General features: G+C 45.2%; 1 protein-coding gene across 16 annotated transcripts in view; it reads left to right on the top strand.

The window, feature by feature from the left end:
* Positions 1-3,530: 3,530 nt before the first annotated feature.
* The window catches only part of aplp2 (amyloid beta (A4) precursor-like protein 2), a 140,709-nt gene continuing 118,199 nt past the window's right edge, over positions 3,531-26,040 (top strand). For 11 of the 16 annotated variants that reach the window (XM_071360296.1, XM_071360293.1, XM_071360290.1 and 8 more), the window contains exon 1: positions 3,533-3,808. In XM_071360296.1, coding sequence (XP_071216397.1) covers positions 3,737-3,808 — 72 coding nt within the window. In that variant the 5' untranslated portion in view covers positions 3,533-3,736. Of the gene's footprint in view, positions 3,809-26,040 lie in introns of all 16 variants that reach the window. The other 5 variants (XM_071360284.1, XM_071360294.1, XM_071360282.1 and 2 more) reach the window with 2 other exon arrangements.

The following is a 26,040-nucleotide window of genomic DNA, read 5'->3' as shown; positions in this document are numbered from 1 at the left end:
CTGACCCTGTAAAACAACACCTATCATATTACTACGGCTGACCCTGTAAAACAACACCTATCATACTACTATGACTGACCCTGTAAAACAACACCTATCATACTACTATGACTAACCCTGTACAACAACACCTATCATACTACTATGACTGACCCTGTAAAACAACACCTATCACACTACTATGGCTGACCCTGTAACACAACACCTATCATACTACTATGGCTGACCCTGTAAAACAACACCTATCATACTACTATGGCTGACCCTGTAAAACAACACCTATCATACTACTATGACTGACCCTGTAAAACAACACCTATCATACTACTATGACTGACCCTGTACAACAACACCTATCATACTACTATGACTGACCCTGTAAAACAACACCTATCATACTACTATGACTGACCCTGTAAAACAACACCTATCATACTACTATGACTGACCCTGTACAACAACACCTATCATAGTACTATGACTGACCCTGTAAAACAACACCTATCATACTACTATGACTGACCCTGTAAAACAACACCTATCACTACTACTATGACTGACCCTGTAAAACAACACCTATCATACTACTATGACTGACCCTGTACAACAACACCTATCATACTACTATGACTGACCCTGTAAAACAATACCTATCATACTACTATGACTGACCCTGTAAAACAACACCTATCATACTACTATGACTGACCCTGTAAAACAACACCTATCATACTACTATGGCTGACCCTGTACAACAACACCTATCATAGTACTATGACTGACCCTGTAAAACAACACCTATCATACTACTATGACTGACCCTGTAAAACAACACCTATCATACTACTATGACTGACCCTGTACAACAACACCTATCATACTACTATGACTGACCCTGTAAAACAACACCTATCATACTACTATGACTGACCCTGTAAAACAACACCTATCATACTACTATGACTGACCCTGTAAAACAACACCTATCATACTACTATGGCTGACCCTGTACAACAACACCTATCATACTACTATGGCTGACCCTGTAAAACAACACCTATCATACTACTACGGCTGACCCTGTAAAACAACACCTATCATACTACTATGACTGACCCTGTAAAACAACACCTATCATACTACTATGACTGACCCTGTAAAACAACACCTATCATACTACTATGACTGACCCTGTAAAACAACACCTATCATACTACTATGACTGACCCTGTAAAACAACACCTATCATACTACTATGGCTGACCCTGTAAAACAACACCTATCATACTACTATGACTGACCCTGTAAAACAACACCTATCATACTACTATGACTGACCCTGTAAAACAACACATATCATACTACTACGGCTGACCCTGTAAAACAAACACATTACACCGCACCTATCCGGTGTATGTGACCAGTGGCAACCTGTTTTGAGCCCCGCCTGTTTAACTAAAAAAATTAAGGCGTGTCACATATCAGTTAGAATTTAAAAAAAAAAGATACATCTTTGAGTTAATAAAGCCTCCATACAAACATGATCTCTTTTTGTTTTATTGAGTTCGGCAGCTCCAACATGAAGGTGTTTCAGCTCAGTGCTTTCTGTGGTGGTGGGGCAGCCAGCGGAAAATACAAAGCATAAGGGGTTGGTAATGTTCTCTAGTTGTGCCGTGATTGGCTCAGTGTTCTGTCACTCATGGGGACACTACGTCACTGCCAAATCTAAGGGTAGAACTCGAACATTCAAGCCCCTTGAGTGCTGCCATATAGTTACATTAGAAGTGCCCATCCAAGAAGGCTCAAGGTCATTGGCCACAGATAAAATTACGTCAAATCACATTACATCTACCGTAGATTTGATTGGACTGATCATGTCAACATCACACTTTCAAAATCTTAGCTAGCTAGCTAGACAAATACTCATCATCATGAATCAAGTCGACAATCTACTGGCAAATCCTTTTCAGTCCTTGTCATATGAAGATAAATTATATATAAAACGCATCGGTGCTCATCGATCATTAGAATAAACAACTAAAATCGCAAACTCAACAATGAGTGGTTTGGAAGGAATCAGCGACTACCTGCAAGCATCGCTAATCAATAACTAGCCTGCTATTCAGTGGAGAGGGTGTGTGGTCCACGTCTGGGTGCAAGGGTCTCTTTTCCAAGTTTAAAATGATAAACATTCACAAGCAACACCATGGGCCAGAAAAAGTTGAATACATCGGACATGTTGTCAATCCAGCAGGACTTCTGCCTCGTTCAAAACAACTGGAAACTCGGAACTGGGAAATCTCAGACTACAGTGAGTTCAAGACAACAGGGAACTCGGGAACTGGGAAATCTCAGACTACAGTGAGTTCAAGACAACTGGGAACTCGGGAACTGGGAAATCTCAGACTACAGTGAGTTCAAGACAACTGGGAACTCTGACTGGGAAAATATGTTTTGAACTCAGAATTCCAAGTCGGGAACTCGGGTCTCTTTCTAGAGTTCCGACCTGAAGATCACTGACGTCATGATTCAACCTAGTTTTTTCAGAGTTTCCAGTTGTCTTGAAAGCATATATCCAGAGAATGCCAGACTTTGATGACAAGTGAGCACAACAAACAGAAAAGAAAGTAATACTAAGTGTGTGTTGTGTAGTAAGCTGTTAGTAGCCCATGTGCCTCACCTTAATAATTTGTCCCCTTTCCCCCTCATAAAATAGCCTACTGTTTTGGCATGTAGCCTATAGCCTGCTTTAGAGAAATGTAATCATCAAATATTGCAAGGGCTTTCATTGTCTGCTTATATGTCCCCTTTATTTATCCTACGGTTCTGACTTGGTGTACAGGGAGAATACTGTAAGTACGGCCCATGTTCTGAATTCTGTCTGTACATTTCAAAAGTGCTGAACAAATAGTTATATTGACTACGTCCGTCGTCGCTCCTTAATGTCTTAATCAAAATGATGGATTGACTCTTATCTTGCTCACCGTTCCCTTTTGTCATAGTTTTGTATCTCAATTGTCAGTAGTAACCACATTTGTGCAAGTCAGCCATTTAAACTATGTTTTTTTTTTAAAGGCAGTAAACGAGGCTGAATAAACTGTTTCGCTGCGGTGGTAACGATTCAATCCATGGTGTTAAAAATAAAGCTCTGCTGTTGGGACAGCTTTATGTAGGCCCTAACCGTCTGTGTGCACCGTTTGTCACCGGTATAGTGTGATTCATGTATTGTGTTGTGTTGAGGCTCTGTTGGGATGCATCTGAAACGTTTTTTTTTTTCTCCCCACACCAAAATGTACATGCTAAAATCGCAATTATATAATGTAACAATACAAAAATGCTTTAGGCCCATATCAACAGCCGTATCATATGTACATAAAGCCTAATCTAATGACTTCACATCCGGTAGGACTCTCGCCAGACGCCTGGCGGCGCACTGTGTTCTATAACGTTAGACCGGGGGGGGGGGAAATCTGGAGAAAGAGAGAAGAGGCGCGCCACAGGACGAACCCTCCCTCCCTCTCTTCCTCCCTCCCTCTCTCTCTCTCCCACTCATTAGTGTGCTACATTTCGCTGTCGATTTCGGGGCAAACAAGCTGCGCAGGACTAGCTTCGCTCATCTGAAGAGATTTATATATCAATCCGGGACATTTTTTCGTCTCCTTGTTAATCGTGGAGTTGATCCTGTCGATTTTAGAGGACAATTTGACTGTGATATCGGCGCAGATCAGCTTGGAAGATGGTTCGAGTCTCCGTAATATCGGTCCTTATTTTGGGCATCGTAGTTCCAGGGTTGGCCGGCTATATTGAGGTAGGAATGTAGTCCGGAATCGGACACGCATTGTATTTGTTTTTCCTGTTTGTCTTTCTTGTTAACTTGGAATCACGGAGGTGGTTTATCAAAGCTCACGAGATTACTGCGTACTCCCCTGTAACCCATACGCTGCCTATATGTTTATCTACAGACTCTAGCCTCTTTTATGGCTTTGTAACATTCTGCATTTCTGCTACATTCGCCTACCTTTTTTTGTTGTTGCATTTGTTAGGCTGATACATTAACATATCAGCTTTTCTTGTCATTTGGGCATCAGAAATAATTCGCACTGTGGCTATTCGACATGGACTGTCTGCTGTTTTTTTATTTATAGGAAGCTTGTTACAAGGACGATTGATTCAGTACATTGTATCTCACGCCAGTGTGTCGTTTGTGGTAATGTGCGCTAACACTGTTAAAGCCAATTCATGCTTGCTCTGGCAATGCTTGCTGGAGGCTCCGTACAGAGGGTGTGACGCAATTGCGGAGGCTTACAGAGGCCAAATCGTGCTACATACCGCATAGCTGTGCGCCTCCCAAATGTTGTAGCAATGTGGAGTGCTCAGTATCAGTGGCGTGTATTCATGGATGCCAATGGGAGCCGGGCTTCCCCAAAAAATTGACCAAGGAAACAAAAACATACAAAATAATTACATATTTTGTCTGTGTTTTCATAAATGTGCTTCAATTCCCAAGAGGTTTAATGTGTCTCGAATGCAAGGGAAGCCAGCGAGCAATTAGCCTCCCTTGATTAAAAAATAATCTTAAATAGTCCTGGCACACCAAAAAAAAGTATCAAGGGAAGCCAGTTGGAATTTGGCTTCAGACCTATCAAATCACAAGCCAAATGTCATTATTGACAGAAAAAAAACGTTGTTGCATCTCATTGTGTTGTTGCCCTCCGGTGCCTAGCTAGATATAATAACCCCTTTTCCTAACAGGCCCACAATGTGGTTACTAAAGTTTGATTTTGGATATATTTGGCTGTTTTCTCTGCATGACATTTTAGAAGTTGTCCCCCTTTTCAGGTTTAGAAAAAGTGACTGCTAAATGCTAACTCTCGTTCGTATAGACTGTTAGCATAGTTAGCATACAGAAGTTGTTGCTGGTAGTCGAAGTAGTTTTTCAACAGTAATGCAGTTGATTGATTGACGGTGACCTGAACTTTTTATTGGAGTTGACTTCCATACAGCATTATACTCTGATTTTAACCTCAACATACTGTGGAATAGATATAAAATGGGGATGGGGAGATTTGGGATGCAGGTGGGAAAATGGTGCATAAAAAAAAAAGAAAAAAAAAGAGTTTACTTCATGCCATCTTGGCTGAGCTCCTATGTCAAGCACCGGGTAATGGACTCCAACATCTCAGAAAATGTATTTTCATTCAGCCAGGTGCCTGTAATGAGCTGGGTGGCTTTAGAGACTAGCCCGTTATCACTACGGGTGGTACGGTGCAGACCACTTTATTGGATGTGTATAACCGCTCCCCGATGCAAAAGAAGTATGAACTCTAGTGACTTCTACGGAAGCCGCATCGCCGTAAATTCTGTACGTTCACTGCAGATGTCGGATTGACCATGCAGATGCTTTTTTTTAGAATGTGGGTCGGAAGGAAAGGCTGCTGTGACAACGACGTTGTCATAGCAGGAATTACAGCAGGGTAGACTAGGAGAGGGGTTGCAAGCTGTTACACCAGAGATGAAAGGAAAGGCGACTTCGTAGCCATGGTTTGTGCTTGGCAATGTGATCCGGTGGCTCCACGCTGAGGGTGTGACGCAATTCTGGAGGCCAAATCACTCCTACTTTTTTTAATGCAGAGTGTTCCGTATAGGTCTGCATTGACATGATTGGTTGACGGTAGGTGGGGGTGGTACATCCCCGTATAAACACAAACTCTCTTTCTTGACAACAGCTCTGCTCCACCAAGCGCAAGAAGAATGAAAGCCCTGAGGTCGCATCGCAGTAAACGCTGTACGGCCAATGCAGATGTCAGGAAGGACCATAAATTGTCTTTAAGACACTGTAGAGGCAGCGAGAGAGCTTTGGCTCAGAAAACGTACCTCAGTCCAGGGATGAGTCATGCGTTGTACTCCATAACGGCTGCTGTGGTACTGTGGTGCTACTGCAAGCTAGAATGAGGACGAAAACGGCAGTTTGCTTAAACTAGCAGTCGTGCTATCTTCTCGGTGTAGCAGTTGGGGTAATGGGACAGTTTATAGTACAACGTATTTTGTCATTCCTGGATTGAGGTACATTTTCCGAGCCATAGCTCGTGCTGGCTCCACGGTGTCTTAAAATACACAGGAAGCCTGTCTGACCCTAGTGCAGCTGTAAACAGGCGGGTCCTATCTGCTGGCTAAGCCAGGATCAGAGTGGCCTGGACACGACATGCTTCTAAAGTCTTCCTCTCAATATAACAACACAATGATCATTCATTTGATCTCAGACCTCATCGACCGCCATGTGTTAATCACCGTGATGTGTTTATCACCATGATGTGTTTATCACCATGATGTGTTTATCACCGTGTGTTTATCACCATGATGTGTTTATCACCATGATGTGTTTATCACCATGACGTGTTTATCACCATGACGTGTTTATCACCATGACGTGTTTATCACCATGACGTGTTTATCACCATGACGTGTTTATCACCATGATGTGTTTATCACCATGATGTGTTTATCACCATGATGTGTTTATCACCATGATGTGTTTATCACCATGATGTGTTTATCACCATGATGTGTTTATCACCATGATGTGTTTATCACCATGATGTGTTTATCACCATGATGTGTTTATCACCGTGTGTTTATCACCATGATGTGTTTATCACCATGATGTGTTTATCACCGTGTGTTTATCACCGTGTGTTTATCACCATGATGTGTTTATCACCATGATGTGTTTATCACCGTGTGTTTATCACCGTGTGTTTATCACCATGATGTGTTTATCACCATGATGTGTTTATCACCATGATGTGTTTATCACCATGATGTGTTTACCATGATGTGTTTACCGCCACGTGTTTACCACAAGGAGAAAAAGCAGGGAACCAGCAACTGACTGGTTTTGAGAGGCTGGTAACTATATAGTTGTTACAGGTAACTGCCAAATATATAGGAAGCGCTTGAGTAAATGAGGGATATAAAGTATATTGAACAGGTTCCAGAGTAAATGAAGTAATTAATATCCCATCATGTAGAAACCTGCTGCGCAGGCCATTATTTAGGCTCCCATGGCTGTGCCCCCATAGGATGACCATGCCCCCGTCGACAGGGCAGGAGTCCTCACTGAACGGTTTGATGAGTATGGAAAACGATGTAAACCCTATGACATGGGCCGTCTCAGTCACCAGATCTCAACGCAATTGCACACTTGCGGGAGATTGTGGAGTGGCGCCTGAGACAGCGTTTTCCACCACCATCATCATCATCAAAACACCAAATAATGGAAATTCTAGTGGAAGAATGATGTCACATCCCTCCAATAAAATTCCATAATCATGGTGGCCTATCGGCCTATTAAAACACCTGTTGGTTTACCTTTTTATGTTGCCCGTTACCTGTAAGTTATTGACACAACAATCCTTTTTACAATGACATTAAAGGCAATTCACTCTCGAAAGAAATCATGCTTTTATATTAGCCTACTTTTGTTTTATTTTTCTGGAGTCGGCCTAGCTAGCCAGAGACTATACAGAATAGGAACATACCCTTTATTTTTCTGGAGTCGGCCTAGCTAGCCAGAGACTGTACAGAATAGGAACATACCCTTTATTTTTCTGGAGTCGGCCTAGCTAGCCAGAGACTATACAGAATAGGAACATACCCTTTATTTTTCTGGAGTCGGCCTAGCTAGCCAGAGACTATACAGAATAGGAACATACCCTTTATTTTTCTGGAGTCGGCCTAGCTAGCCAGAGACTGTACAGAATCGGAACGTACCCTTTATTTTTCTGGAGTCGGCCTAGCTAGCCAGAGACTGTACAGAATCGGAACGTACCCTTTATTTTTCTGGAGTCGGCCTAGCTAGCCAGAGACTGTACAGAATAGGAACATACCCTTTATTTTTCTGGAGTCGGCCTAGCTAGCCAGAGACTGTACAGAATCGGAACGTACCCTTTATTTTTCTGGAGTCGGCCTAGCTAGCCAGAGACTGTACAGAATCGGAACGTACCCTTTATTTTTCTGGAGTCGGCCTAGCTAGCCAGAGACTGTACAGAATCGGAACGTACCCTTTATTTTTCTGGAGTCGGCCTAGCTAGCCAGAGACTGTACAGAATCGGAACGTACCCTTTATTTTTCTGGAGTCGGCCTAGCTAGCCAGAGACTATACAGAATAGGAACGTACCTTTTATTTTACTGGAGTAGGCCTAGCTAGCCAGAGACTGTACAGAATAGGAACCATATACTGATCAGAAGAGAAACATTTCACCTCTGTCTGGCCTCGTGCTGCATTGGACAGATGAGGCCCAGATGACCCTCAGGTCCTAGTTATGGTTGTGTGTGTGTGTGTGTGTGATTCTATTGTTCCTTACAGACAAAGGTGTGTCTGTGTGTTATATCAGTGTGCTATATCAGGCTTGGGTTATGATGAGATAAAGACGTATTGAATTCTCAGAGCAAAGTAAACAAGCCAGGCACTATACAACTGACTGAGCCGGCTATGCACAATGTGCTGCTGGTGCTGCACTGGAAGGGATTTGGGTATCACAGGGCCAGGCTTGGGAAGGATTTGGGTATCACAGGGCCTGGCTTGGGAAGGATTTGGGTATCACAGGGCCAGGCTTGGGAAGGATTTGGGTATCACAGGGCCTGGCTTGGGAAGGATTTGCGACAGTGTGTCTCCTGGTACGTGTTGTGTAGGCTGTTATCTGGGAGAGAATGCTTTCCCTGCTGTTTCTTGCACCACAACCTCTGTGTTTGCAGCAGCGGGGGCAAGTGGACTGCTATTGGGAATTATTGCTAATTATTTCAAATCAAATGTATTTATAAAGCCCTTCTAACATCAGCTGATGTCTCAAAGTGCTGTACAGAAACCCAGCCTAAACCCCCCCCAAACAGAAAGCGATGCAGGTGTAGAAGCACGGTGGCTAGGAAAAACTCCCTAGAAAGGCCAGAACCCTAGGAAGAAACCTAGAGAGGAACCAGGCTATGAGGGGTGGCCAGTCCTCTTCTGGCTGTGCCGGGTGGAGATTATAACAGAACATGGCCAAGATGTTCAAATGTTCATAAATGACCAGCATGGTCAAATAATAATAATAATAATCACAGTAGTTGTCGAGGATGCAGCAAGTCAGCACCTCAGGAGTAAATGTCAGTTGGCTTTTCATAGCTGATCATTCAGAGTATCTCTACCACTCCTACTGTCTCTAGAGAGTTGAAAACAGCAGGTCTGGGACAGGTAGCACGTCCGGTGAACAGGTCAGGGTTCCATAGCCGCAGGCAGAACAGTTGAAACTGGAGCAGCAGCACGGCCAGGTGGACTGGGGACAGCAAGGAGTCATCAGGCCAGGTTGTCCTGAGGCATGGTCCAAGGGCTCAGGTCCTCTGAGAGAGAAAGATAATTAGAGCGAGCATACTTAAATTCACACAGGACACCATATTTATTATTATTTAACCAGAAAATCTATAGTGCTGCACTCTGGGTAATAAGCCTATCCATTTGAATGGTTATGAATGAATGTTCAGGGTTTTTTATTGAACAAAAAGGCTGCTCAATATTTAGTAGTCTGTGCCGTGGGATGATTAGGGCGGATTTTAACGGAATAGTGGTTGTGGTATGGTTGAGTTAAACCTTGGTGGAATAACTTCCTCTTATCTCTTAGAGGGCCCTGTGTTGGACTAATCCTTTCTGTTGACTGGGGATATGCTTCATGATAAGCATCACGTTTCCCTGTAGGGCTTTCTGGAGGGAAACTGTGAAGTCAGCGGGATATGTTTTGAGTCTTTTTATTACAGAAAGTGAAACGACGTGTCTGTTTGCTGCTGTTCATTACATCATGTAGCTGTCCTTTAGGCTACGGCCTAAATTACATTACTTCATATGGACAGAATATGTAGCATAGGCTACCGAATCGATGAAAATAAACTCATTCATGAGGAAATATTTGGATCTGGTGAAAGGGAGACATATTTTGGTCATTTCAATTAAAACATAAGAGGAAAACATAAGAGTGTGTTTTAAATTGAAATGACCAAAATATGTCTCCCTTTCACCAGATCCAAATATTTCCGCATGAATGAGTTTATTTTCATAGATTCGTTAGCCTATGCTACAAATTCTAATATTCTGTCCATATGAAGTAATGTATTTTCAGCAAACAGACACATTGTTTCACTTTCTGTAATAAAAAGACTCAAAACAGATCCCGCAGACTTCACGTGACAATAAAAATGTAAACATTTTGTGATTTTAGAGACAAAGTGCAGATCAATTGTTTAGTCGCTCCCCCCCCCCCCCCCTCCCCCCAGCATCCGTAGTGATTCAGACTGGGCCGTAATGATTAGACTGGTTTTACCCTGCTGGTAATTTCTCTGTACTTTCTTTGTTCCTCTTTCACTTCCATTACCAGTCAGTCTGTTCCTCTTTTAGTTACAGAAACACTATGACTCCACTTCTGTTTTTACGTTGTGCATTACAGATGTCACCCTATCGGGGGGCCGCGGGTCAGCGGTAGTGGCCTGTCGGGGGGCCGCGGGTCAGCGGTAGTGGCCTGTCGGGGGGCCGCGGGTCAACAGTAGTGGCCTGTCGGGGGGCCGCGGGTCAACAGTAGTGGCCTGTCGGGGGGCCGCGGGTCAACAGTAGTGGCCTGTCGGGGGGCCGCGGGTCAACAGTAGTGGCCTGTCGGGGGGCCGCGGGTCAACAGTAGTGGCCTATCGGGGGCCGCGGGTCAACAGTAGTGGCCTGTCGGGGGGCCGCGGGTCAACAGTAGTGCCCTACCGGGGGCCGCGGGTCAGCGGTAGTGCCCTATCGGGGGCTGCGGGTCAACAGTAGTGGCCTGTCGGGGGCTGCGGGTCAACAGTAGTGGCCTGTCAGGGGCTGCGGGTCAACGGTAGTGGCCTGTCGGGGGGCCGCGGGTCAACAGTAGTGGCCTGTCGGGGGGCCGCGGGTCAGCGGTAGTGGCCTGTCGGGGGGCCGCGGGTCAGCGGTAGTGGCCTGTCGGGGGGCCGCGGGTCAACGGTAGTGGCCTGTCGGGGGGCCGCGGGTCAACGGTAGTGCCCTGTCGGTGGGCCGCGGGTCAACAGTAGTGGCCTATCGGGGGGCCGCGGGTCAACAGTAGTGCCCTGTCGGGGGGCCGCGGGTCAACAGTAGTGCCCTGTCGGGGGGCCGCGGGTCAACAGTAGTGCCCTACCGGGGGCCGCGGGTCAGCGGTAGTGCCCTATCGGGGGGCCGCGGGTCAACAGTAGTGGCCTATCGGGGGGCCGCGGGTCAACAGTAGTGCCCTCTATAGAGTCTAGGGTACCATTGGAGATGCTGTCATTCATTATCTATGGTCCTGGAATAATAAATAAATGCAGCTCTGTTCTGCAGGAGGGCAGCCGTTTTATAAATCTGCGTTTATCAGGAGAGTTGCATCATGTGTTTTGGCATTTGCTGATAGCGCTCACATCGGATTAATGCAACGCAGAATAGCTGACTTTTAAAAATGTTTTATCCCGTTCGGTGCACGGCTCTGTGAGGGGAGTCGCCCTCTGGCTCTGTGAGGGGGGGGAGTCGCCCTCTGGCTCTGTGAGGGGGGGGAGTCGCCCTCTGGCTCTGTGAGGGGGGGGAGTCGCCCTCTGGCTCTGTGAGGGGGGGGAGTCGCCCTCTGGCTCTGTGAGGGGGGGAGTCGCCCTCTGGCTCTGTGAGGGGGGGGAGTCGCCCTCTGGCTCTGTGAGGGGGGGGAGTCGCCCTCTGGCTCTGTGAGGGGGGGGAGTCGCCCTCTGGCTCTGTGAGGGGGGGGAGTCGCCCTCTGGCTCTGTGAGGGGGGGGAGTCGCCCTCTGGCTCTGTGGGGGGGGAGTCGCCCTCTGGCTCTGTGAGGGGGGGGAGTCGCCCTCTGGCTCTGTGAGGGGGGGGAGTCGCCCTCTGGCTCTGTGAGGGGGGGGAGTCGCCCTCTGGCTCTGTGAGGGGGGGGAGTCGCCCTCTGGCTCTGTGAGGGGGGGGAGTCGCCCTCTGGCTCTGTGAGGGGGGGGAGTCGCCCTCTGGCTCTGTGAGGGGGGGGAGTCGCCCTCTGGCTCTGTGAGGGGGGGGAGTCGCCCTCTGGCTCTGTGAGGGGGGGGAGTCGCCCTCTGGCTCTGTGAGGGGGGGGAGTCGCCCTCTGGCTCTGTGAGGGGGGGGCAGTGAACTCAGACATTATGTCTGTAGTTGAAGCACAACACAAGTAACATGTTTTTGTATATGCGCAGGTTACATCGTAGTGCACACGGTACAATGCTTTACTCGCAAGCTATTTTTGTATTTAGTAAAAGGCCTAGAAATAGCAGGTTGCTATCCTGTCAATAGGCCTGTAGTAGCCTACATGTTGACCTTACTGCCTTGGGTTTCTAGTCGGACAGCCTTCGTGGTGTTTGGATAAAGAGTCCATTATAAATCCCAGTCATTCAAATCAAATCACATTTTTATTTGTCACGCGCGCCGAATACAACAGGTTGTGGACCTTAACAGTGAAATGCTTGCTTTACGAGCCCTTAACCAACAAATAAATGTTAAAGTATTTACTCAATTAAACTGAAGAAAAATAAATAAATAACATTTCATTTAAAGAGCAACAATAAAAGAACAGTAGTGAGGGTATTACGGTACAATGTGGAGTCTATATACAGGGTGTTACGGTACAGAGTCAATGTGGAGACTATATACAGGGTGTTACGGTACAGAGTCAATGTGGAGGCTATATACAGGGTGTTACGGTACAGAGTCAATGTGGAGGCTATATACAGGGTGTTACGGTACAGAGTCAATGTGGAGGCTATATACAGGGTGTTACGGTACAGAGTCAATGTGGAGGCTATATACAGGGTGTTACGGTACAGAGTCAATGTGGAGGCTATATACAGGGTGTTACGGTACAGAGTCAATGTGGAGGCTATATACAGGGTGTTACGGTACAGAGTCAATGTGGAGGCTATATACAGGGTGTTACGGTACAGAGTCAATGTGGAGGCTATATACAGGGTGTTACGGTACAGAGTCAATGTGGAGGCTATATACAGGGTGTTACGGTACAGAGTCAATGTGGAGGCTATATACAGGGTGTTACGGTACAGAGTCAATGTGGAGGCTATATACAGGGTGTTACGGTACAGAGTCAATGTGGAGGCTATATACAGGGTGTTACGGTACAGAGTCAATGTGGAGGCTATATACAGGGTGTTACGGTACAGAGTCAATGTGGAGGCTATATACAGGGTGTTACGGTACAGAGTCAATGTGGAGGCTATATACAGGGTGTTACGGTACAGAGTCAATGTGGAGGCTATATACAGGGTGTTACGGTACAGAGTCAATGTGGAGGCTATATACAGGGTGTTACGGTACAGAGTCAATGTGGAGGCTATATACAGGGTGTTACGGTACAGAGTCAATGTGGAGGCTATATACAGGGTGTTACGGTACAGAGTCAATGTGGAGGCTATATACAGGGTGTTACGGTACAGAGTCAATGTGGAGGCTATATACAGGGTGTTACGGTACAATGTGGAGGCTATATACAGGGTGTTACGGTACAGAGTCAATGTGGAGGCTATATACAGGGTGTTACGGTACAGAGTCAATGTGGAGGCTATATACAGGGTGTTACGGTACAGAGTCAATGTGGAGGCTATATACAGGGTGTTACGGTACAGAGTCAATGTGGAGGCTATATACAGGGTGTTACGGTACAGAGTCAATGTGGAGGCTATATACAGGGTGTTACGGTACAGAGTCAATGTGGAGGCTATATACAGGGTGTTACGGTACAGAGTCAATTTGGAGGCTATATACAGGGGGTACCGGTACAGAGTCAATGTGGAGGCTATATACAGGGTGTTACGGTACAGAGTCAATGTGTGGGGGCACCGGTTAGTCGAGGTAAAGTGACTCCATAGATAATAGAGTAGCAGCAATGTAAAAACGGGGTGTGTGGGGGGCGGGGGGCAATGCAAATAGTCGGGGGGGGCGGGGGACAATGCAAGTAGTTGGGGGTGGGGGGGACAATGTAAATAGTTGGGGGGGAACAATGCAAATAGTCTGGGTAGCCATTTGATTAGCTGTTCAGGAGTCTTATGGCTTGGGGGGTAGAAGCTGTTTAGAAAACCTCTTGGACCTAGACTTGGCGCTCCGGTAACACTTGCCGTGTGGTAGCAGAGAGAACAGTCTTTGACTAGGGTGGCTGGAATCTTTGGCAATTTTTACGGTCTTCCTCTGACACCGCCTGGTATAGAGGTCGTGGATGGCAGGAAGCTTGGCCCCAGTGATGTACTGGGCCGTAGGCACTACCCGTTTTAGTGCCTTGCGGTCGGAGGCCGAGCTGTTGCCATACCAGGCAGTGATGCAACCAGTCAGGATGCTCTCAATGGTGCAGCTGTAGAACTTTTGGCATGGGTCCTCAGATCCTCAAAATCTTTTCAGTCTCCTGAGGTGGAATAGGTTTTGTCGTGCCCTCTTCACGACTGTCTTGATGTGTTTGGACCATGATAGTTCGTTGGTGATGTGGACGCCAAGGTGCTCTCAACCTGCTCCCCTACAGCCCCGTCAATGAGAATGGGGTCGTGCTCGGTCCTCCTTTTCCTGTCGTCCACAATCATCTCCTTTGTCTTGATCACATTGAGGGAGAGGTTGTTGTCCTGGCACCACACTGTCAGGTCTCTGACCTCGTCCCTATTGGCTGTCTCATCGTTGTCAGTGATCAGGCCTTCCACTGTTGTGTCGTCAGCAAACTTAATGATGGTGTTGGAGTTGTGCCTGCCCATGCAGTCATGAGTGAACAGGGAGTACAGGAGGGGACTGAGCACGCACACCTGAGGGACCTCTGTGTTGAGGATCAGCATGACCAATGTATTGTTGCCTACCCTTACCACCTGGGGGCGGCCCGTCAGGAAGTCCAGGATCCAGTTGCAGAGGGAGGTGTTTAGTCCCAGGGTCCTTAGCTTAGTGATGAGCTTTGAGGGCACTATGGTGTTGAACGCTGAGCCGGAGTCAATGAATTCTCTCTGCTACCACACGACAAGCGGTACTGGAGCACCAAGTCTAGGTCCAAGAGGCTTCTAAACAGCTTCTACCCCCAAGACATAAGCTTCCTGAACATCTAGTCAAATGGTTACCCAGAATATTTGAATATTCACATTGACCCTCCCCTCTCCACACCACTGCCAGTCTCTGTTGTCATCTATGCATAGTCCCTTTTAATTAACTCTTCCTACATGTACATACTAACTCAACTAACCGGTGCCCTCGCACATTGACTCTGTACCGGCACCCCCCTGTATATATTGTTATTATTTTACTGCTGCTCTTTAATGACTTGTTACTTTTATTTCTTATTCTTATCTGTATTTTTTGATCTGCGCTGTCGGTTAGGGGCTCGTAAGTAAGTATTTCACTGTGAGGTCTACACCTGTTGTATTCAGCATTTCACTGTGAGGTCTACTACACCTGTTGTATTCAGCATTTCACTGTGAGGTCTACTACACCTGTTGTATTCAGCATTTCACTGTGAGGTCTACTACACCTGTTGTATTCAGCATTTCACTGTAAGGTCTACTACACCTGTTGTATTCAGCATTTCACTGTGAGGTCTACTACACCTGTTGTATTCAGCATTTCACTGTGAGGTCTACTACACCTGTTGTATTCAGCATTTCACTGTGAGGTCTACTACACCTGTTGTATTCAGCATTTCACTGTAAGGTCTACTACACCTGTTGTATTCAGCATTTCACTGTAAGGTCTACTACACCTGTTGTATTCAGCATTTCACTGTGAGGTCTACTACACCTGTTGTATTCAGCATTTCACTGTGAGGTCTACTACACCTGTTGTATTCAGCATTTCACTGTGAGGTCTACTACACCTGTTGTATTCAGCATTTCACTGTAAGGTCTACTACACCTGTTGTATTCAGCATTTCACTGTGAGGTCTACTACACCTGTTGTATTCAGCATTTCACTGTAAGGTCTACTACACCTGTTGTATTCAGCATTTCACTGTGAGGTCTACTACACCTGTTGTATTCAGCATTTCACTGTGAGGTCTACTACACCTGTTGTATTCAGCATTTCACTGTAAGGTCTACTACACCTGTTGTATTCAGCATTTCACTGTGAGGTCTACTACACCTGTTGTATTCAGCATTTCACTGTAAGGTCTACTACACCTGTTGTATTCAGCATTTCACTGTGAGGTCTACTACACCTGTTGTATTCAGCATTTCACTGTGAGGTCTACTACACCTGTTGTATTCAGCATTTCACTGTAAGGTCTTCCACACCTGTTGTATTCAGCATTTCACTGGGAGGTCTACTACACCTGTTGTATTCAGCATTTCACTGTGAGGTCTACTACACCTGTTGTATTCAGCATTTCACTGTGAGGTCTACTACACCTGTTGTATTCAGCATTTCACTGTAAGGTCTACTACACCTGTTGTATTCAGCATTTCACTGTAAGGTCTACTACACCTGTTGTATTCAGCATTTCACTGTGAGGTCTACTACACCTGTTGTATTCAGCATTTCACTGTAAGGTCTACTACACCTGTTGTATTCAGCATTTCACTGTAAGGTCTACTACACCTGTTGTATTCAGCATTTCACTGTGAGGTCTACTACACCTGTTGTATTCAGCATTTCACTGTAAGGTCTACTACACCTGTTGTATTCAGCATTTCACTGTGAGGTCTACTACACCTGTTGTATTCAGCATTTCACTGTGAGGTCTACTACACCTGTTGTATTCAGCATTTCACTGTAAGGTCTACTACACCTGTTGTATTCAGCATTTCACTGTGAGGTCTACTACACCTGTTGTATTCAGCATTTCACTGTGAGGTCTACTACACCTGTTGTATTCAGCATTTCACTGTGAGGTCTACTACACCTGTTGTATTCAGCATTTCACTGTGAGGTCTACTACACCTGTTGTATTCAGCATTTCACTGTAAGGTCTACTACACCTGTTGTATTCAGCATTTCACTGTAAGGTCTACTACACCTGTTGTATTCAGCATTTCACTGTGAGGTCTACTACACCTGTTGTATTCAGCATTTCACTGTGAGGTCTACTACACCTGTTGTATTCAGCATTTCACTGTGAGGTCTACTACACCTGTTGTATTCAGCATTTCACTGTAAGGTCTACTACACCTGTTGTATTCAGCATTTCACTGTGAGGTCTACTACACCTGTTGTATTCAGCATTTCACTGTAAGGTCTACTACACCTGTTGTATTCAGCATTTCACTGTGAGGTCTACTACACCTGTTGTATTCAGCATTTCACTGTGAGGTCTACTACACCTGTTGTATTCAGCATTTCACTGTAAGGTCTACTACACCTGTTGTATTCAGCATTTCACTGTGAGGTCTACTACACCTGTTGTATTCAGCATTTCACTGTGAGGTCTACTACACCTGTTGTATTCAGCATTTCACTGTGAGGTCTACTACACCTGTTGTATTCAGCATTTCACTGTGAGGTCTACTACACCTGTTGTATTCAGCATTTCACTGTGAGGTCTACTACACCTGTTGTATTCAGCATTTCACTGTGAGGTCTACTACACCTGTTGTATTCAGCATTTCACTGTGAGGTCTTCCACACCTGTTGTATTCAGCATTTCACTGGGAGGTCTACTACACCTGTTGTATTCAGCATTTCACTGGGAGGTCTACTACACCTGTTGTATTCAGCATTTCACTGTGAGGTCTACTACACCTGTTGTATTCAGCATTTCACTGTAAGGTCTACTACACCTGTTGTATTCAGCATTTCACTGTAAGGTCTACTACACCTGTTGTATTCAGCATTTCACTGTGAGGTCTACTACACCTGTTGTATTCAGCATTTCACTGTAAGGTCTACTACACCTGTTGTATTCAGCATTTCACTGTGAGGTCTACTACACCTGTTGTATTCAGCATTTCACTGTGAGGTCTACTACACCTGTTGTATTCAGCATTTCACTGTAAGGTCTACTACACCTGTTGTATTCAGCATTTCACTGTGAGGTCTACTACACCTGTTGTATTCAGCATTTCACTGTGAGGTCTACTACACCTGTTGTATTCAGCATTTCACTGTGAGGTCTACTACACCTGTTGTATTCAGCATTTCACTGTGAGGTCTACTACACCTGTTGTATTCAGCATTTCACTGTGAGGTCTACTACACCTGTTGTATTCAGCATTTCACTGTGAGGTCTTCCACACCTGTTGTATTCAGCATTTCACTGGGAGGTCTACTACACCTGTTGTATTCAGCATTTCACTGGGAGGTCTACTACACCTGTTGTATTCAGCATTTCACTGTGAGGTCTACTACACCTGTTGTATTCAGCATTTCACTGTGAGGTCTACTACACCTGTTGTATTCAGCATTGCACTGTGAGGTCTACTACACCTGTTGTATTCAGCATTGCATTGCACTGTGAGGTCTACTACACCTGTTGTATTCAGCATTGCATTGCACTGTGAGGTCTATTACACCTGTTGTATTCGGTGAAATATGATTTGAACAGCATTCTCACATAGGTGTTCCTTTTGTCCAGGTGTGAAAGGGCAGTGTGGAGTACAATAGAGATTGCATCATCTGTGGATCTGTTGGGGCGGTATGCAAATTGTAGTGGCCCTTGTGTTTCTGGGATAATGGTGTTGAGCCATGACCAGCCATATCATGGCTACAGATGTGAGTGCTACAGGTCGGTAGTCATTTAGGCCGGTTACCTTGGTGGTCTTGGGCACAGGGACTATGGTGGTCTGCTAGAAACATGTTGGTGTTACAGACTCCGTCAGGGACAGGTTGAAAATGTCAGTGAAGACACTTGCCATTTGGTCAGCGTACACGTCCTGGTAATCCATCTGGCCTTGTGGCCTTGTGAATGTTGACCTGTTTAAAGGTCTTACTCTCATCGGCTACGGTGACTTTTAATAAGCGTCCGGGTTAGAGTCCCGCTTCTTGAAAGAGGCAGCTCTACCCTTTAGCTCAGTGCAGCTGTTGCCTGTAATCCATGGCTTCTGGTTGGGGTATGTACGCACGGTCACTGTGGGGACGACGTCATCAATGCACTTTTTGATGAAGCCAATGACTGATGTGGTGTACTCCTCAATGCCATCGGATGAATCCCGGAACATATTCCAGTCTGTACTAACAAAACAGTCCTGTAGCTTAGCATCTGCGTCATCTGACCACTTCCCTATTGAGCGAGTCACTGGTATTTCCTGCTTTAGTTTTTGCTTGTAAGCAGGATTTAGGAGGATAGAATTATGGTCTGATTTGCCAAATGGAGGGCGAGGGAGAGCTTTGTACTTGTCTCTGTGTGGACTAAAGAATGTCGAGTTATTTTTCCCCCCCTCCTTGTAGTACATGTAACATGCTGGTAGAAATTAGGTTAAACAGATTTGTTTCCCTGCGTTTAAGTATAATATAAATATATCGCCATAGCCCTGGAAATATATCGCCGTAGCCCTGGAAATATATCGCCGTAGCCCTGGAAATATATCGCCGTAGCCCTGGAAATATATCGCCATAGCCCTGGAAATATATCGCCATAGCCCTGGAAATATATCGCCATAGCCCTGGAAATATATTGTCTGGTGTGTTGTAGCTCTGGTCTTCTCCTTACCAAGGTGTGTGTGTGTGTGTGTGTGTCCCAGTTGGCAGCAGAGTACATTGCAGGGCTTAATGAGGTCTCTCTGTGTCCTACTAAATGACCTGATGGTCTGGGAGAGACACTGTTGGTGCCATACGGAGGTGAGAAACACCTCAGCGGGAGGGTGGACAGAGATATGGAGTGTCATGATGTTGGCCTGTGGGTAAGGTTTTTGACCCCCCCCCCCCCATAAATACCTTTCTCCCTTCCCTCTCTCTCTGACTCTACTGAAGGACTGTTGAATAGCCTTTGTTAAACATAGAGAGTCTGGGAACATCAAACAAGTGGGGGAAAGGAACCATATTTTGGTAATAAAACCAGTTGAAAATATGCGTTGGTACTTAATGAATATGATGTCAGTTCAGTTGTCATCTGAGACATTATGACTGATGACAGGACGACATAAACTGTATCTGGGAAAGTCTACACATTATAGTTATCAGATTCACATGGAATTGTTGTGCAATTTAAATGTTTGAATATGAAACTATTTGTGAAAAGATTAAATGTAATTTTAGCTTCCAAATGAGAGAATTGGGTTTTTATAAGGTTCGAGCTCTGCTCAATCAGTGGCCCGCCCCTGTGAAGAGACATGGGTTATAAACTAGGAAACACACCCTTCTCTCCCTCCACTATATAAAGCCTTGACCAAAATGTAACCTTCTGTTCCGAGGACGATAGGACGACGGTCCCACGTTAAAAGGACTAACATGTCAACTACAGAACTAAGCCAACCTCAGCGTGAGCTTTGGTTGTGAATGGTATGAACTTTGAACTCTTATTCACTAAAGAAGTGAGACATCCTAGCCGTTGAGTTAGCAACAGCAGCTGTAAACGTGGGCTAGGAAAGGACGGACGACGTATCCAGTCTAGCACACAACGAAGACTCTACAACGTATCCAATTTACCACCAGAGACATTCTTCCGAGGACAGGAAGATCTCTGTTGGCCAACACGGCCAGCATCTACGATCAACTTACCGAAGCTCAGAGTAAATATTTATTGCATTTTCCTTTTCCAAATGGGCGGTAATTTAGAATGCATAAGATACTGTATTTACGATAGCACAGCTTCTCCCTTTGTTCCTCAGTCTTCCCGCTCTTTCACTCAAACCCAGCCCCCTCCCTTTGTGTAACCAGCTGTCATGTCCGCTCCGTCCACCAGGGACGTTTTCTGTATGACACAATTTGCATTTTGTATATGTAATTCTGTGTGATTAGTTAGCTATTTAGTAAATAAATAATTAAACCCAATTTTGTATTGCTGATTAAACTTGTTAGCCAGGGTTCGTGAAGATAACCAAGAATTTACAACTTTCAGATGAGACTGAAATAAGGTGACGATTAATATTGACTGCTATTGATGTAAAATATTACTAGGACTTTAAGAGTTTATTCAGAAGATAACAGCTCAATAAACACTCTTTCGTGGTGCCCCGACTTTCTAGTTAATTACATTTACATGATTAGCTCAATCAAGTAATATCAATTACAGAGAAAGGATTTTATAGAATACTATGTCATATCACTTAATACGGCATAGCCAAAGACACGCCAGTAGGGAGAGACCGAGGGAGATGGAGACAGATGCAAAGTGGATGGAGAGACGGGGAAGGTGGGTGGAGGTAGAGAGAGACAGGATAGACGGAGTGATGCACTACCCTATGGACCCTGGTCAAAAGTAGTGCACTATATAGGGAATACGGTGGGATGCAGGCTCATTCAGCTGGAATAGAACACTAACCCATTATGAATCTGTCCTGAGGCTGGGGAGGTTTCTGATTAGAACACTAACCCATTATGAATCTGTCCTGAGGCTGGGGAGGTTTCTGATTAGAACACTAACCCATTATGAATCTGTCCTGAGGCTGGAGAGGTTTCTGATTTAGAACACTAACCCATTAAGAATCTGTCCTGAGGCTGGGGAGGTTTCTGATTAGAACACTAACTCATTAAGAATCTGTCCTGAGGCTGGGGAGGTTTCTGATTAGAACACTAACCCATTATGAATCTGTCCTGAGGCTGGGGAGGTTTCTGATTAGAACACTAACTCATTAACAATCTGTCCTGAGGCTGGGGAGGTTTCTGATTAGAACACTAACCCATTAAGAATCTGTCCTGAGGCTGGGGAGGTTTCTGATTAGAACACTAACCCATTAAGAATCTGTCCTGAGGCTGGGGAGGTTTCTGATTAGAACACTACCTCATTAAGAATCTGTCCTGAGGCTGGGGAGGTTTCTGATTAGAACACTAACCCATTAAGAATCTGTCCTGAGGCTGGGGAGGTTTCTGATTAGATCACTAACCCATTAAGAATCTGTCCTGAGGCTGGGGAGGTTTCTGATTAGAACACTACCTCATTAAGAATCTGTCCTGAGGCTGGGGAGGTTTCTGATTAGAACACTAACCCATTAAGAATCTGTCCTGAGGCTGGGGAGGTTTCTGATTAGAACAATAACCCATTAAGAATCTGTCCTGAGGCTGGGGAGGTTTCTGATTAGATCACTAACTCATTAAGAATCTGTCCTGAGGCTGGGGAGGTTTCTGATTAGAACACTAACCCATTAAGAATCTGTCCTGAGGCTGGGGAGGTTTCTGATTAGATCACTAACCCATTAAGAATCTGTCCTGAGGATGGGGAGGTTTCTGATTAGAACACTACCTCATTAAGAATCTGTCCTGAGGCTGGGGAGGTTTCTGATTAGAACACTAACCCATTAAGAATCTGTCCTGAGGCTGGGGAGGTTTCTGATTAGAACAATAACCCATTAAGAATCTGTCCTGAGGCTGGGGAGGTTTCTGATTAGATCACTAACTCATTAAGAATCTGTCCTGAGGCTGGGGAGGTTTCTGATTAGATCACTAACTCATTAAGAATCTGTCCTGAGGCTGGGGAGGTTTCTGATTAGAACACTAACCCATTAAGAATCTGTCCTGAGGCTGGGGAGGTTTCTGATTAGATCACTAACCCATTAAGAATCTGTCCTGAGGCTGGGGAGGTTTCTGATTAGAACACTACCTCATTAAGAATCTGTCCTGAGGCTGGGGAGGTTTATGATTAGAACACTAACCCATTAAGAATCTGTCCTGAGGCTGGGGAGGTTTCTGATTAGAACACTAACCCATTAAGAATCTGTCCTGAGGCTGGGGAGATTTCTGATTTAGATCACTAACTCATTAAGAATCTGTCCTGAGGCTGGGGAGGTTTCTGATTAGATCACTAACTCATTAAGAATCTGTCCTGAGGCTGGGGAGGTTTCTGATTAGAACACTACCTCATTAAGAATCTGTCCTGAGGCTGGGGAGGTTTCTGATTAGAATAGAACACTAACCCATTAAGAATCTGTCCTGAGGCTGGGGAGGTTTCTGATTAGATCACTAACCCATTATGAATCTGTCCTGAGGCTGGGGAGGTTTCTGATTCGAATAGAACACTACCTCATTATGAATCTGTCCTGAGGCTGGGGAGGTTTCTGATTAGAACACTAACTCATTATGAATCTGTCCTGAGGCTGGGGAGGTTTCTGATTAGAATAGAACACTAACCCATTAAGAATCTGTCCTGAGGCTGGGGAGGTTTCTGATTAGAACACTAACCCATTAAGAATCTGTCCTGAGGCTGGGGAGGTTTCTGATTAGAATAGAACACTAACCCATTAAGAATCTGTCCTGAGGCTGGGGAGGTTTCTGATTAGAACACTAACCCATTAACAATCTGTCCTGAGGCTGGGGAGGTTTCTGATTAGAACACTAACTCATTAAGAATCTGTCCTGAGGCTGGGGAGTTTTCTGATTAGAACACTAACTCATTAAGAATCTGTCCTGAGGCTGGGGAGGTTTCTGATTAGAACACTACCTCATTAACAATCTGTCCTGAGGCTGGGGAGGTTTCTGATTAGAACACTACCTCATTAACAATCTGTCCTGAGGCTGGGGAGGTTTCTGATTAGAACACTACCTCATTAACAATCTGTCCTGAGGCTGGGGAGGTTTCTGATTAGAACACTACCTCATTAAGAATCTGTCCTGAGGCTGGGGAGGTTTCTGATTAGAATAGAACACTACCTCATTAAGAATCTGTCCTGAGGCTGGGGAGGTTTCTGATTAGAACACTAACTCATTAAGAATCTGTCCTGAGGCTGGGGAGGTTTCTGATTAGAATAGAACACTAACCCATTAAGAATCTGTCCTGAGGCTGGGGAGGTTTCTGATTAGAACACTACCTCATTAAGAATCTGTCCTGAGGCTGGGGAGGTTTCTGATTAGAATAGAACACTAACCCATTAAGAATCTGTCCTGGGGCTGGGGAGGTTTCTGATTAGAACACTAACTCATTAAGAATCTGTCCTGAGGCTGGGGAGGTTTCTGAATAGAACACTAACTCATTAAGAATCTGTCCTGAGGCTGGGGAGGTTTCTGATTAGAATAGAACACTAACCCATTAAGAATCTGTCCTGAGGCTGGGGAGGTTTCTGATTAGAACACTACCTCATTAAGAATCTGTCCTGAGGCTGGGGAGGTTTCTGATTAGAATAGAACACTAACCCATTAAGAATCTGTCCTGAGGCTGGGGAGGTTTCTGATTAGAACACTAACCCATTAACAATCTGTCCTGAGGCTGGGGAGGTTTCTGATTAGAACACTAACCCATTAAGAATCTGTCCTGAGGCTGGGGAGGTTTCTGATTAGAACACTAACCCATTAAGAATCTGTCCTGAGGCTGGGGAGGTTTCTGATTAGAACACTAACCCATTAAGAATCTGTCCTGAGGCTGGGGAGGTTTCTGATTAGAACACTACCTCATTAAGAATCTGTCCTGAGGCTGGGGAGGTTTCTGATTAGAACACTACCTCATTAAGAATCTGTCCTGAGGCTGGGGAGGTTTCTGATTAGAACACTAACTCATTAAGAATCTGTCCTGAGGCTGGGGAGGTTTCTGATTAGAACACTAACTCATTAACATTCTGTCCTGAGGCTGGGGAGGTTTCTGATTAGAACACTACCTCATTAACAATCTGTCCTGAGGCTGGGGAGGTTTCTGATTAGAACACTAACTCATTAACAATCTGTCCTGAGGCTGGGGAGGTTTCTGATTAGAACACTAACTCATTAACAATCTGTCCTGAGGCTGGGGAGGTTTCTGATTAGAATAGAACACTAACCCATTAAGAATCTGTCCTGAGGCTGGGGAGGTTTCTGATTAGAATAGAACACTAACCCATTAAGAATCTGTCCTGAGGCTGGGGAGGTTTCTGATTAGATTAGAACTGTGCTGGGGAGGTTTCTGATTAGATTAGAACTGTGCCGGGGAGGTTTCTGATTAGATTAGAACTGTGCTGGGGAGGTTTCTGATTAGATTAAAACTGTGCCGGGGAGGTTTCTGATTAGATTAGAGCTGTGCCGGGGAGATTTCTGATTAGATTAGAGCTGTGCCGGGGAGGTTTCTGATTAGATTAGAACTGTGCCGGGGAGGTTTCTGATTAGATTAGAGCTGTGCTGGGGAGGTTTCTGATTAGATTAGAGCTGTGCTGGGGAGGTTTCTGATTAGATTAGAGCTGTGCTGGGGAGGTTTCTGATTAGATTAGAGCTGTGCTGGGGAGGTTTCTGATTAGATTAGAGCTGTGCCGGGGAGGTTTCTGATTAGATTAGAGCTGTGCTGGGGAGGTTTCTGATTAGATTAGAGCTGTGCCGGGGAGGTTTCTGATTAGATTAGAGCTGTGCCGGGGAGGTTTCTGATTAGCTTAGAACTGTGCTGGGGAGATTTCTGATTAGATTAGAACTGTGCTGGGGAGGTTTCTGATTAGATTAGAACTGTGCTGGGGAGGTTACTGATTAGATTAGAACTGTGCTGGGGAGGTTTCTGATTAGATTAGAGCTGTGCTGGGGAGGTTTCTGATTAGATTAGAACTGTGCCGGGGAGGTTTCTGATTAGATTAAAACTGTGCTGGGGAGGTTTCTGATTAGATTAAAACTGTGCTGGGGAGGTTTCTGATTAGCTTAGAACTGTGCTGGGGAGGTTTCTGATTAGATTAAAACTGTGCTGGGGAGGTTTCTGATTAGAGCTGTGCCGGGGAGGTTTCTGATTAGATTAGAGCTGTGCTGGGGAGGTTTCTGATTAGATTAGAGCTGTGCCGGGGAGGTTTCTGATTAGATTAGAACTGTGCCGGGGAGGTTTCTGATTAGATTAAAACTGTGCCGGGGAGGTTTCTGATTAGATTAGAACTGTGCCGGGGAGGTTTCTGATTAGAACTGTGCTGGGGAGGTTTCTGATTAGATTAGAACTGTGCCGGGGAGGTTTCTGATTAGATTAGAGCTGTGCCGGGGAGGTTTCTGATTAGATTAGAGCTGTGCTGGGGAGGTTTCTGATTAGATTAGAACTGTGCCG

This window comes from Salvelinus alpinus, chromosome 22 (genome assembly GCF_045679555.1).
Source record: "Salvelinus alpinus chromosome 22, SLU_Salpinus.1, whole genome shotgun sequence".
Taxonomy (NCBI): Eukaryota; Metazoa; Chordata; class Actinopteri; order Salmoniformes; family Salmonidae; genus Salvelinus; species Salvelinus alpinus.
Note: the sequence above shows the minus strand (reverse complement) of the source record. Positions and strands in the feature narration are given on the sequence as shown.